Source organism: Aulostomus chinensis, chromosome 16 (assembly GCF_037954235.1).
Source record: "Aulostomus chinensis isolate RoL2024-O1b breed Wild chromosome 16, RoL_Achi_v1.0, whole genome shotgun sequence".
Taxonomy (NCBI): domain Eukaryota; kingdom Metazoa; phylum Chordata; class Actinopteri; order Syngnathiformes; family Aulostomidae; genus Aulostomus; species Aulostomus chinensis.
In genome coordinates this window covers 8,153,497-8,167,947 of record NC_141335.1, presented here as the reverse complement: position 1 = coordinate 8,167,947, position 14,451 = coordinate 8,153,497, and the positions used below count along the sequence as shown (strand labels likewise).

The 14,451-nt window shown below is 40.9% G+C and overlaps 1 protein-coding gene across 2 annotated transcripts in view; it reads right to left on the bottom strand.

The window, feature by feature from the left end:
• Positions 1-7,396: 7,396 nt before the first annotated feature.
• The window catches only part of bicc1a (BicC family RNA binding protein 1a), a 70,748-nt gene continuing 63,693 nt past the window's right edge, over positions 7,397-14,451 (bottom strand). Inside the window, exons 19-22 of one of the 2 annotated variants that reach the window (XR_015109385.1) lie at positions 13,929-14,092; positions 13,452-13,551; positions 12,767-12,949; positions 10,590-10,851 (exon numbers count right to left, since the gene is read on the bottom strand). Coding sequence is in view for 1 of the 2 variants with exons in the window: in XM_086180173.1 (XP_086036299.1) it covers positions 10,388-10,515; positions 13,452-13,551; positions 13,929-14,092 (392 nt within the window). In the remaining variant the exon portion in view is untranslated. Of the gene's footprint in view, positions 10,516-10,589; positions 10,852-12,766; positions 12,950-13,451; positions 13,552-13,928; positions 14,093-14,451 lie in introns of those variants that run through there. The other variant, XM_086180173.1, reaches the window with a different exon arrangement.

Here is a 14,451-nt window from a genome sequence, read left to right as displayed (position 1 = left end):
ATAGTTGAACATGAATAGTTCAGTGGATTAGTGCAGAGACGTTCCGCAAATTCAATGGCTTCTTATGTAACCAGATTAGCTCTTTTTTTCCCCCTCCGGTTTAGGTCTCCATCCTCCGTCTTTTTCTAGTTCAACGTCATCCCACCAAGGGTCCCTCGCTCATCTCCTTATTTGGTGAGGTGTGGCCCACTCGGTCAGGGGCGCAGGTGCAAATTGACCACACAGTAATGAGCTGGGGGACCCCTCAGACATATGTGCGCCATAATGAACCAGCTGACCGATTTTCTGTCTATAGGCTATGATTAGATACACTGACAACTTGGGTTACCCTCAGACATCCAGACAGAAAAATGCTTTATGTCTAATAGTGTGTGGACACAATGCTGCCCAGAAGGGATCCCAAAACCCGGAAGTATGTTAGGGTTGAAACATCTGTCTCAATGTCAATGATTTTTTTCTTTTTTTTAAATCAGTTGAATTCCTGAAATAAAGTCTGTCGTCAAAGCAAACTTATCATATTTTGCTGTATTGTTCTACGGCAATAAATACCACGTTTTGAACTTTTGAAATCTTGCTGTGGCTAACAGTGGAGCTATATTTGTGCTTCCAGGGATCGCAAAATGTCGGAATTGATGAGTTCCCAGTTAATGCTGAGCTACTGGATGAGCCGCAGAGATAACACTTCAAAACAGCTGATATTGGCATCAGTCCTGTGGGCATTTTGAAAATATGCTGTTTAACAATTCCGTCCGAATTGTGTCACATCAAAATGCACACATACTTGGTTTGTAGACATGTTGCTGTGACGTTTACATGCGCAAAACTGAATGTTATTGCGAACAGCTTGCTTAAACAGTTTTTTTTTTTTAACCAAAAAAAACAACCTACTTCGACTGGAATGTGGTCAACTGGGGTGTGATGTCACTCCCACTTCTGTCCTCTGAGTTCTGAGGTGAACTAAATAACCTCTGGTATAGCCTACAATAGTACACCATCCTCAAGGCCCCATGTTGGTGTACACACTATTGTTTTTGGATCAGTAGTTAAGACTAGAGTATGTGTATGGTCTATGTAACCCCCCCGAAAACACCCCAGTGAGTGTGTGTGTGTGTGTGTGTGTGTGTGTGTGTGTGTGTGCCCTTCTTCTACCGCTCTCTTTATCAGTGGCTCCCAGAAACAGGATTGCCAATGCATAAAAGGTCAAGTGCATGATAAAGAGTATCTAAACACACACTGAAGGATGCAGATGTGTTAGTAGTTTAACACTACTCGCTAGCGTGGAAGTCAGTTACAATCATCATGGCGTCACTGGTAGATTTCCCGGAGCAGTCTTGTCTTCTCTCGTGGAGCATCAGAGCGGGGGACGGTGTCACTCTCTGTTTGTTTAGTCTTTCTCTTTGTTATACAAGGCGCCCTTAGGCGAGGTGATGGAGTGTTTATCCAAGACGAGTCAGTGGACAACGGGGCTCCACAGCTTTCAGTGAGACCCCTGAGTCACGCTGTTTAAAAGGCAAAGAGGAAGGTAAAGCAGTGGGAGCAGACCAGGAGTAACACTTTTTTTGTCCCATCCTACTTCTAGTTTGGAGTGTTCTTGACTGGGTTGTGGACTTGAAAAATGGAACAACAAATAATAGGAGCTATCTTGATCCTTTTTCATCCATCCAGTTTGGTTATAAAGATGGTAATTGACAATGTGCGCTTTTTTTTCAATGCCAATCCAGTCATATATTCAACTGGATAGACATAAAACTCAGGTATTCCAAATGATTTCTACTATTTTTAATGATTATTTATGCAAAAAAACAAACAAAACTTTCATTTAAGGGCTTCTGACCATGTCAGTTTCAATGTTATGCTGTCTCAGTTCGCAAAGCATTTTGGGAATAATCCTCTACCACTTCTGGATCTGAAATCTTTCCATGTGGAGGGCCGTTCAGGGGGCTACCGACCGGTTTTCACTGATCCACAAACGAAATGAAACCCCCTTCCCAATGCAGGCGAGTGCAACAAAATGGTAGGGACAAGTGGTGTCGAGCGTCACCTCACCTCAAAGTCACAGACTTTCTGCGAGATTTCCGACTTGGACACAGAGATCCTTTATTATCCTACGAATAGCCGATTTCCAACATCTCCCACTGCATCACAGAATTCATGAACTGATGTCAAAGACAAGGAGTTCCATTGTCAGAACCTGGACCCACAGCTGCACCACAACGAGGGAAGAACTGACACCGCGTGACTTCATAAGTTTACTGTCCACACTTCAACATTCCTGTGGTTCACCTTCATCTCAGTATATCCAACTAATAATGACCAGGTTTGATTAAACTAAACGTTGGTTTGAGTAAATTAAGGTTGACAATTATTATTTTTTTTAAATCTTAAGTGAACAACTATATTTTAATCTGAATTTGTGAAACTAATTCCTAAAGACTTTTCCCTGAATTTTCTGGATTTATTTTTCCCGAATACTTCTTGGGGCATGTAACTTGTCGTTGTTAAATTCCATGAGTTTTCATGACCGTACGAACCCTGTGCTCTCCTGTGGATCTCTAAAACCTCCAAAGGGCATAACATGGAAATCCTCTACTTTGGGGTCTGCATACTTAACCTTGATGGATTTCTGTTTGGCAGAGTGATAAATATTGAAGAAGAGTTTTCTTTAGGAACCTGAAATTACAGTATGAGCACATATAAAACGAGGATTTGCTTGAAAAATGATCTGCAGTCAAAAATCTCACACTTCTTCGCGCAGTCCTTTCTGTACGAATATTTGAAAATGATCACAGGAATTCTGTCCTGTGGTGTTTTGACTGTTTTGCGTTTTCATTTTTTCACACAGTAAACTAGTTGGAGCATTTTCATACAGAGTGGAGGATTACAAATGGAGGTTATGGCGGCCATGGGAATTAAACTCCTGGTAAGCTCATAATCACTGGCTTTTGGATTCAGTAGGAAGGAGTTCAGACACACCATCGAAGGCCTGAGTGTATTTAGATTTCATGAAAGCAACACCACTCAGATTTCCTGTTTGGGAAGTAGAACTTGATAAAAGTGAAGGTCAAGCAGATCCATTTTGTTTCCGAGGGGAAGATGCTGATCGATCAAGCATCAGTGCATGATACAAGGTTATTTTTGAATGCATTATTCTTGTATACATTTACATATTAGCCAGCCCGGGAGTCTGACTCTCCGTCCTTCTGCTGGGTAAGATGGTTTGATTACTAAAGAGCTTTGCCCTGCTATCCACAGATTAACACAGCATCTGCTTACATGACTCCACATCTCAAACTGCTGAGTAAGTTCTGCAAAAGCCTATGATGGCCGATGAACTGAAAGAACTAGCTAACGGACTTAAATGCACCGAATAAAAAAACCCCTGCTCATTGTTATGTATGCCATCATCTATTTCTCTTTGATGCTCCACCCCCCCACCCCACCTCATCCCACCCCCCTCGCAATTTCCCCGCTCTGCTTATCTGGTGTGGAGGAGGAGGCAGCTGAGTGATTCTGGAGGTTTCCTTCTCATCCTACCTCCATCCATTTCTATCCCTCTATCCACCCAACCTTGTCCCCTCCAGCGAGAGTCATCATGTGTTAGCATCAGTGTTCCAGCAGAGCTGTAGGAGGACGAAGGAGTGCGTCCCATGTAACACACACCCAGCCAAGTTCACTCCCCCATTTCCTCCCTCACCTCTTTTCTCTCTTCCAAATACTCCATTGTTCTTCATTCATTCGCTCCTGTTACTCTATATGTTAATATAAGTGTGTGTTTGTGTGTGTCCTCTGTCAACGTGAGGCCTGTATTGGCAGTCCGCTGTGATTCTCTCACTCTGCTGTGTTTTAAGCTCCGAGGCCATGTGAACACATGGTGACAGATGGAGAAATCGCAGGGAGACGGGTGTGAGGAGGTGAATAAACACCAGATAGGCTTTGAGAGGAAAAAAATAAATATGATGGAGGGTTAAAGAAAGATAAGTGACAGTTAAGCTGGCAGAGAAACTAATTATCTCTCCGTGCACACACCCACAGACACACCCAAACGTCACCACGCATCGCATCTCAGCTAAGAGGTCAGTCATGAGCCGGTATATAGGGCACAGGCCACAACATTTTACAAGAGCACAAAACTATACCAGTCTCTGGGGCTCTGTGTGTGTGTGTGTGTGTGTGTGTGTGTGTGTGTGCACGCACCCTAAACACATTTGTCTGAAGGAAGTCAATGAAGCGTGTCATTGATTTGCAGTGTGAGCTCTGGCTTTAGCTGCGGTTCTACTGATAATGGCCGAGTTTGTTTCTGTGGGTCAAATGAAATACGGGTTTCAATGAGCTTTTCAATCGAGCCTTAGAGGGTGAACACAGAGACACGATGCATGAATATGAGAATCTAAATTTGAAATGAAGGAATATTCAGAAAGTACTGAGCCCTGGAGTTGCGATAGCAAGAGGGAAAAACACAATAAAATTTGGCCATGAGGCATGACTATTCCCAGGCTTCGAATGATTCTTAGACACAGTATCGAACTTGTTCCCACAATCTGAATAAACTTTGGATCCCGGTGTATCACTTTTGCTGTGGCCACAATTTTTTATTAAATTGTGGCCACAAGCTGCAACTTGTTCTAACAATTGGATTCATACTTAAAGACAATATATCACTTGTACCCACAATTTGAATAAACTTTGGTACAAGATGGTGACTTGTGACCACAATTTGATTAATTGTGGACACAAGATATCACTACTTCCCACAATTTGTGGCCAGAGGATGTCCTGAAACTTGTTTCAACAAATAAATCCCAGTGTGAGAACAAGTTATCTGGTTGCCACAAATAAATCTCTGTCTTTGGCCACTCCAGAGCTCTGGAGAATATGAAATATACTAAATTAGGAATCTCTAGGGATGTGATACACATTTGGTAGGGAATATACTGCTAAGTAAATATGTAAAATGCATTGTCACAAAATATATTTCACAGTTCTGCAGAAAAAGAAGTCTAATAATAAATCTGGTGACCGTCTGTCATTAGTGTAGAATCCCCCTTAACATAAATGTGTTTCGGTGAGATTTGTGTCATTTCGCATGAGAGAGGATAAACAAGCAGGTAGACAGCCACAATGAGCCAGACACATGAGCCACCAGAAGCATATTGTCTACTGGAGAGGAGCCAGTATGGTGAGCTAGCGGCTCTCATTTACACCTCTCCTGCAGAGGCAAGCTGCCCATGAGAACAATATGTGATGCTGCTGGTCATCAAGTGGGGAAGCTGCCAGGATGTTGACTAAAAGCACTGTGGCTTTTTGAAAAGAAAAAGGAAAAGAAAGAAAGCCCGTGTATTCATTTCTCTACAATTTAGCTGTCATCTACTGTCTCTAACAATAGAACATGAAATTGAAATTTGTCAAGCTGGGTGCTGAGAGGGATTGCCAGCTGGGCTTTACACATTAATTGTGCTGAGTGAGACTCTTCGACATTTGGGATTAAATCTCTTTTCTGCAGAACTGTTGCACGTGTGATGCAATGATGCTGTGCCTTTATTCCTGCAGATCAAACTATTCTGACATTGATCTCAGTGCGGTGATCATCTTTATTTATCTTATAACAAACCGCAAATGTTTTCTTTTCATCGTCTTCCATGTCGGCCTTGTGAATTCATTTGGATAACGCAGAAGTGTTTACATACTCCTCAATGTGTTGCGGTGCGATATACTCACGGAGGTCGTCCTTGATCTTTTACCACACGAATCTGTTATGAAGAAAAATAATGAGTTAAGGAGAAAATGAGTGTGTCACATGCTGCTGCAGAACATAGTTCAGTGGAACCACCTGCTTCTGTTTAGGGCTCATTTGCATCGGATGAGAGGTTTTCTCTCTCTCTCTCTCTCTCACCTCGGCCTCCTCGCCAAATATGACTCTTCATTTGCTGCTGTAAACAAAAAAGGCTTGTGCAGGTTCAGAGGAGTTCATGTGAGCAGAAATGAAATGGAATATTTAATGACACCCCTAAACTCAACCAAAATATCCATTAAAAGTCTTACTTTTTCCGTTTGGTCTCTTTATTTTCAAACAAAATACGGATTCCAAGTAAAATGTACTTGGATTACGATTTACATGAAAAGAATTCAGCTTCAAGTCAATATTTTCTGGAAGAATTCTGTGAAACCCTTAAAATAAATAACTGTGCTTTTGAAACTGTGTTGCTGAGTAATAATGCTTTACATGAATTTTAATAGGCAACAGTGCCCCCTTGAGGTTAGGAATAAACTTCCTTTTTTTTTTTTTTTTTTTTTTTGCATTACAGGGCACAAGCTGGAAAATTGAGGGTTGCTCGTTCTTTACACCAAACCTGTGGGCTCCTTTGATTTTCCTGAGCTGCTCCGATATTAAATGCGAGCCAATGAGAGTAAACAGGTCATGACTGGAAACTAAACAACATGAATAATGATTTCCACTTCGTTGAGGGCCAGGTGGGCAGCACAGATGGACCACAATTTAAAGGATTTGGTCTCGAGAGACGGAGCTACAAATGAATTAATTCTCTTGTATATGCTCGCTCTGCCAGAGTCTCCATCCTTCTGAGCACATTTATTCTGTTGGATTAAGCAGATCCTGGCTATGCGGATTAAAGCTGACGTAGGCAACGCATGGCATGATAAACACATGGTGCAGGGCTGGGTTGTTTTTATTAGACAGTTTTGACTATGGGTGGGTTTCAAACGGAGACACTATGATGAAAGGAACGTACTGTACCGTGTGGCTAAACATTTAAAAGCCTCATTCCTCAGAGGCATTAAGGACAAGTCATCTTGGCGTGCGGACACACGTAAAATATGTTGATTTTATACTGAAGATTTCCAAAACTCTTGGATAGCATCTCATGGTGTGCATGTCTGTGTTACACTGTGTTATGCTGAGCTGCATTAATACAAACGAAGAAAAACAATTAAAGAAATACGAAATTAAATGTAAAAAAAATATTTCAATTAATCAAGAACTACAGAGTTAAATACCTCTAAAACTATGGTACTAAATGTGGAAATGCATTCCTAAAAGCATAAATAGATTTCTCCTTAGCAAGATGCATCTTTCATTCATTTTTGATTATTCTGACATTTCCTTATGCTTATATCATTTTTTAAACTCCATAGCAGGAAGTTGAGAGTATTTAATGCACCTGTCGGCACTAACGTAGATGTCACATTTAAAAGACACCCCCCCCCCCCCAAAAAAAGGATTTTGCATATTTATTCCCTTCATGATACCATTCATATATTTGAACAAACATTACTTTGCCTGCTTGACAGTTTCTCCAAAAAGTCTCGAGTTTATATTTGTACTACAATACAGTTAGAATAACGAGAGATCAACAGATGCCACAGTGAACAGAGTGTTGGCCACAAGGCATGTTTATACACAAATTATTGACTGGAAAGTTCGGCAGAATTTCTGTAGTTTCTCACACTAACAATGGATGTACAAGATGACAAAATTGTACAAAAAGTTATGCATTGTTTTCTTAGTGGTTTACATTTATTATAAATGTACCATTTGATTGCAGTACAAAGACTTCAAATAAATCCCTTTGGGAACAACAATATGACTAATACAACAACTCAGAAAAGACATAATTGTGAAACTTTTCAATCGAGGGCAAAGACTTGCTGGCAGTAAACTTTTTCTGATGTAATGAGTCCCTTCATTGATCCACAATAAATCTGCAATAACATGCATCAATACCTTTAATATTTTTTTTTTTTAAACAACAATCACTTGATAAGACAAGAACCTCTACTGCCCCCCTCCCGAGCAAACACATCCAAACACGGTGAACTTTGATAGGGATGAAAACAAATGTCTGCTAGGCAGGAACACGAGTCACAACACTGGGAGAATCAGTGCTCAACAGCTTTTATGTAGTACCATGATGAGTGGGGGCGAAGCGGCCCCAGGTTGTGTCTTCTCAGGATAGATAATCTACATGAACCACCTTCCTAATATCTCTCTCTCTCCCCTCTCTTTTTTAAAGACTTCAGAGAAAAAAAAAAAAGACAATTACCTGGTTGGCATTGGCAACCATGTCAGAATACTTAGTATAGTGTTATTACCATGACAACCACATTGAGAATGGCTCAAATCAGATGCAAGAGAGGGTGGAAAGTGGTTAAAAGTGAAAAAATTAACAAAACAAAAGACCCTAAAGGGAATCATTGCAAATTAAATGTGTAAATTTCTTGATTTCTCTCTGATTAAAGGAGGATTATTTATGCACCCTCTCATACTTTAGTCTGTCGAGATAAATCTTCCCTCAACATTTCTACAAGGCATCCTTTACATATCCAATAAATTTTATACATTGTCCTCTTAGTCAAACCAGGATAAGAACTCCTTAGCTTTAATACTTATTGTACTGAAAATATAAACACATTTTACCTCTGAAGAAAAAAAAAAAAAACTTTACAAAGAGACTATTAATTGCACTTGATAGAAAATTCTCAGGGCCTCTAAAGACGGATGATCTTTCAGGCTAAATCTTCTAAGAACATCACACAAAAAACACATCAGTTATCCAAAGTTAATGAACTGTTGGAAAGGATAGTTTTTCTTTTTAAAAACACACAACCCAAAAGAATAAGGGAGCCCAGAATAAACACAGAGTTTTGATGATAAATTCTGCGACTGCGTACACAATCCCGTTGCTTCATTAAACAGTGCTCAACCAGGTTTTTCAGGTATTAAGATTGCGCATGTGATACTGGAACATTCCACATTTTTACTTGTTTTCATCTTGAAGTCCTTCAGATGGTTTTTGGTTCTTGATTTGTGTCTCTGGTGTATAAATGCTCGTATGAAAGTAAGTTGGCTGTGAATAAATGGGTTCTTTGTGTGATGCGCCTCATATCTGGAGAGTAAGGTCAGTAAAAACTCAGACCAAAATATTAGTGTTCTTAGCAAAATATCTCCCTGCTGAAAAACTTATTTGGCACTTTTCGCTACAAAGCCCTGGCCTTTCTCTCGTCCGAGGTCTTTCCTTGCTCTTACTGGACGAAGAAGAAAACAAAATAAGAAAAAATAAAATAGAAAAGGCACACAGTTATAGCATAGCAACTCATGTTCCGGATACATGGAGGAGTGCGTTGTGAGGTTGTTTTTTTTTTTTTTTATGCACACAGAGGAGGCCACAGGGAGGCCGACACTGACAAATAACAGATGAGACAAAAGACCGCGTACTATAAACAAACAGAGACGGAAAACCACAGAAAGATGCCTGCAGACGCAGCCAGAGAGAGGCCTTCACGGCAGGGCCCGACTGCTTCACCTCTCTGCTGCGATCTAATGGCACAGCCATGTCACGGCTCCACAGATTAAGGGGCAGAGGAGGGGGGGAAAAAAAAAGAAGAAAGAAAAAGTAAAAGATACTACTAATAATCTAATTACAAAAAGAAATCATACAAACTCATTCATGAACGTATAAAAATACATATGTAAACTGATTACCATTTAACATCCCACCCTTTCCCCTAAAATGGTAGTAAAAACTAAAAAATAAAATCATAATGGATAATGAATACAAAATATTTGATTTTTTTTTTTTGTCTAGAAAACACAGACAGACAGACAGACTGCAGAAGAGCTGCGGTGGCTATTGGACATAAAGACTGACCTCGGAGGTATTTTCCCCAATCGAAACACTGAAGGCAGCTTAAGGTCAAAGGCCACGAAGATACTTTCCTTTGGTGATAAAGTTGATCGAGTCATCACTTTGGTGTTGTGACCCATTTTGTACTTTATTTGGCGACGCCCTAATCTCACTGGCTAAGTGCTAACATTTGGCTTGGTACAAAATGCATCTGTGCTTTTAAGTTTAGTAAAAAATAATAATAAAAAAAATAAAATAAAAAAATGCATAGTTATTATTTCAATCTATGAAATCAGGCTTTCACAGGCAAAAGTCTAGTATTAAAGTGCATGTCACTGATACGACAGCATAGTACAACTGCAGGTCGTATCAATGTTTAAAATGATTGTACTAATCATTCTGCCTGTTTCCTTGAAAATAAAAATTGGACAGAAATACTGGACAGTACCCTTATTCAGAACCATAACAATAACTTCTATGTATAAATGCTTCAGATAAATCTAATGGCTCTGGAAGAAGTGAACACTGAACCTGCGGTATCGGAGTTATCCCTTTTCTTTTCTTTTTTTTCCCCTTGTTGGCACTTAAGGCGAAACTATGGCTTTTTTAATATATAATTATACTATAATGAGAATAACATTGTGAACAGTCTTAATTCAGCTAAAGCTGAAAGAGGGTAAACAACCGCTGAGCCGAAGGCTGGACTCCGTAATGGACGGTTCTGGGATAGCCTAGAGGTATGGAGGCGCCTACCAACGCCCGCTGACGCTGGCCATGTCTGCATGAAACTGGCGGGAGAGGCGGCCGCTTGCACCCCCTTCCAGGAAGGAGGACCTGATGGGTGGCTCAAATAGCTTCCTTCTGTTCTTGTTAAGTTCTGCAAAACATATAAATAAATAAATAAATAAATAGGTCAAAAATACCACAAAAAGGTCAGCATATGATTTTTTTTTTTTTTAAAGGTGCTCAATTCTTACCTGTGTTACTATCCCTTAGTAGATCAAGGGAAAATGAAATACATCTCAATTTAAATTCATGTGAGCAAAAACAGGACTTTGGATTCAAATCAAAATGGTATCAATAGCAGCCTTATTTTTGTCTCCACCTGATTTTACCAGTGACGGTAGCCACTGCGATGGCCTTGAGTTTGGCATTTTCCTGTCGCCACCTGTGCTTTTTGCAACCTCAATCAACCATGTTAGATGAGGTGGACCTGGAGAAGAGTGAGTGGAAGATCTCACTTGTTGCTATGGTAACAAAAGCAGCTGCTTTGTTATCTATTTTACTATTAATGTGATATACTAAGTGTTGTATTGAAGAAGACTTGAAAGTAGGGATGGAACCATCAACTCTTAGGAACTTAGAAAAATGTTTAGTGACATAATAAAGCTAACACACTCATTTTTTAAATGAGTTCCATGCAGTCAGGCTCCCCCTGCTGGCCAAGTACATTGATTGCAGATGTAAGGTTTCACTTTTCAGAATTGCGTGCTTCGTCCATCTTTAGCTCAGCAACTTGGACTCAATGTTCGCCTCAACTGTCAGAAGCACACCCTGGCATCTCTGGGTTATTCCCGATAGTTATGTTCTGTTGCCGTCAGCATAAACCCTCCGGTTTTATTACTGGAGACAGACTTTAACTCACTGCTCTTTTTACTGGCAGACAAGCAGGAAGTAAACCCCAGATTAAGCTGACTGGCAAGCTATTTCTGCACAATGACAGGCAAAAAAATATAAAAAGAAAGTAAGATTTGTGTTCTTGTTTTCAAGCCCCGGAGTCCATCAGCGGAGATGACACTTGACCTGTTCTTGGCTGAGATGTCAGGGAGCAAAACCAATCCTGGCCTTGGACCACTCTGCTTCCTTAATAATCAGAACACTGGCCTCACCATTTCCTCCCGCTGCTCTTAAAGTCAACCCTGGCTCTCCTTGGGGATTTCTGAACTCAACATTTACAGAAACTCCACGCCAGGAAGTTGGCAAGAACATGATCGCAACACGTGCATGATTAACTGAAGCAGTCCAAAATCTGAGTCCAATATATGACATCAGTAATAGAAATATGACACCCACCAACATTCCCATTCGATCTAACGCAACAGCAGGACACAGTGTTCAGAAGCAAGGAGCAGGGATTCTACCAGTGGATCACAAACACGGTGGCCTTCCAGAGCAAAGCATCCGGGATTTTTTTTTCAAATTTATCTTTATGTCATTTTAAAAAATGTGTTATTTAGAAAGATAGTGATTGTCATCCAGTTCTATAAAGACCCAGTTCTAAATTCCTCAAAACCCAAAACTCACTAAGGTGTGAGGGTGTCAGGGATGCTTTCAGGAGTGAGTTTGATGACACAGCGACGCATGAGCAGAGATGAAGGGAACGTTGGTAAAAGACAGGGGCTAGTAAGTAGTGTCAGTATACAGCACAGAGAACAAACCACGGATGGAGCCATGTTAGCTAATCACTGCTGTCAACAACAACAGTTTCGTTTAGATCCTGGACAGAATTTTTCAGAATAAGGCTTTAAAAGCCAGCTCTAACAATGACAATAAAGCACTGCTGCTTTTATTTTGAAGGCAACATCACTACACTGGGAGTGATTCTGTAGGCAACTGCTTCTCGTGTCGGAGACCCTATTCATGGTACAGACAACTACATATGTTAAGCTATAACAGGAATACCAGCTCAGTTAAGAATTTACTGTTATCTTTCCGCTATAGAGGAATATTTGCAGTGATACCGATCAAGACTGGGATTAGTGAGGAGTCACAATCATCGTAACAACATCGATAGATATTCTCAATCCCCATCTGTAGCTGTACAGGTACAAACTCAATGAATATGTCAGTTAGTGTGTACACGGGTGCATGTTATTAGAGAACGTGAGGATAAGTACAAGGTTAGCAGTAGTATTTTAGCGGTGAGTATAGAAGTACAGTGTATTGGGTAGTATTTGGCAGTAGCACTGTTATTAGTTGACTACATTTCCCTGAACTGCAGTTGTGTTTCCAAAATCAAGTAGCTTTTCTGTATCTCCATGTACGTCTGCAGCAGAGCTCTCTGCTACATTCCAATAGACAGTACAACTTCTACAGGTCAGAAAGTGACACCACTGATATACACTAACCTGTTCAGTTTAGGCTCCTTGGGTTATTGCTTAATTAGCTCCTCCATTCCAGTAACTTCTCTGTTTTTTGCTTCCCACCTGCTCAAAGTGAAGGGGGGGTCAGCACCGGAGCTGAGCTTGAGCTGAAGCCCCCTTGGCGAATGGACCTAACAACTTTTCTGGCAAAAAACCCTGAGGAGGCAGCTGGAGCAACAGGAAAAATACCAACATACTCATCTGAGAAGAATGCGCCTTAATCCCACTTGCAGCAAATTATTACAACATGTTTTCTTGTGTCTCTATAACATAAACTCTTATTGCAGTCCAGTTTTGAACCTGTCTACTGGAAACTAGGCCACATATGTCTCTCAAATGGTTGGCGGTGAGGACCGCAGTTTGGTAAAATTGGTGTGAACTCTCTTCCATCTGTGCATCTGAGCTCCACCCAGCTTTGTAGCAGCAACTGAAAAAACTAAAGCTGTTTTCACGTGCTGCCTTCAGCCGCCGGTGACAGCAATGAAGAGGATACAACAGAACCAACTTGAGACGGAGCAGGTGGGCTGTGGGTGTCACATGTATCCTTTTATAACCTTTATCCTTCACCTTTTTTTTTTAATGATATTTGTTTTCCATCTTGGTTTTACTGGACAGATGTTATGAAGTGACTGAGTAAAAACTGTTTTGTTTTGTTTTTTTTCCATCTTACCTGAGATGGCGAGCAGCATTTTCCTGCGGGCTCCGAAAGTGGTGATGCCCAGTTCTTTCAGGTCCTGGTCTGTCAGCGTCAGGAATGTCTGGAGGTCGATCTGGAAGCAGCCAAAAGATGATTTATCTCCAGCATCATCCCAATTCAGCAACCTTTTGCTCACATAAATGCTCAGATCAAAACATGTGGCGTGTGTAAGAGTTCAAACAGCCAGGTTTAGTGTCCAAACAACCTCCCTCAAGCCCCTTTCTTCCCATCACGGGAGAGTTGTAATAGTTATTCTATGCCAGCAACCGTAGTCCATGTTGCTGCTGACTGGAAACAAAGACAAATTTTGGGAATATCGAAGTTGATGCATGCTTGTTGGGTAAAAGATTCATTACATCAGAGCTCATTTGAAAGACAAAAAAAAGCATTTCTTTCTCCTATTTTGCGTGATGGAATCATAACACTAGCTAAAGAGGGACGTCACTCTACCTCCTGTTGTTGGAAGACGTCGGTGTACTTCCCCAGGCCCAGCTTGCTGAAGAGCTCGGGCAGGTCGGAACCTTTCAGAGAAGAGTTGAGGCTGCAGCCATTGCTGCCCGTTACTGAAGAGATGCAGTCCATGTAGTTGCTGCTGCTGAGAAAATGTTCTGCAGCTGTCCGTCGAGGAGGAGAACAGCGAGACGAACGTTAGAATTAAACAGAATCATTCATACTTCATCAAAACATGTTAGAGTCAAACCAAAAACAGGATTCGGCATGAGGGGAATTTCAGTTTTATGTATAACTGACTGAGTTGGTATGAGAGGTGAATTCGCCGAAATGATCTTAAGCACCCCTGAAAGTCCCAGAGTAAAGGAGTGAGCAGACGAGCTAGCAGCCTCGATGGTGAGAGGAGAGTTCACGCTGAAATGTTGAAACACTCTCAGATGGTGTTTTATCTCAAGTGTGTTCACCTTATCGGCTCTATTCAAGCCATTCTGGAGAGACGCTGTTGATTTTTGGACTGAAGGGC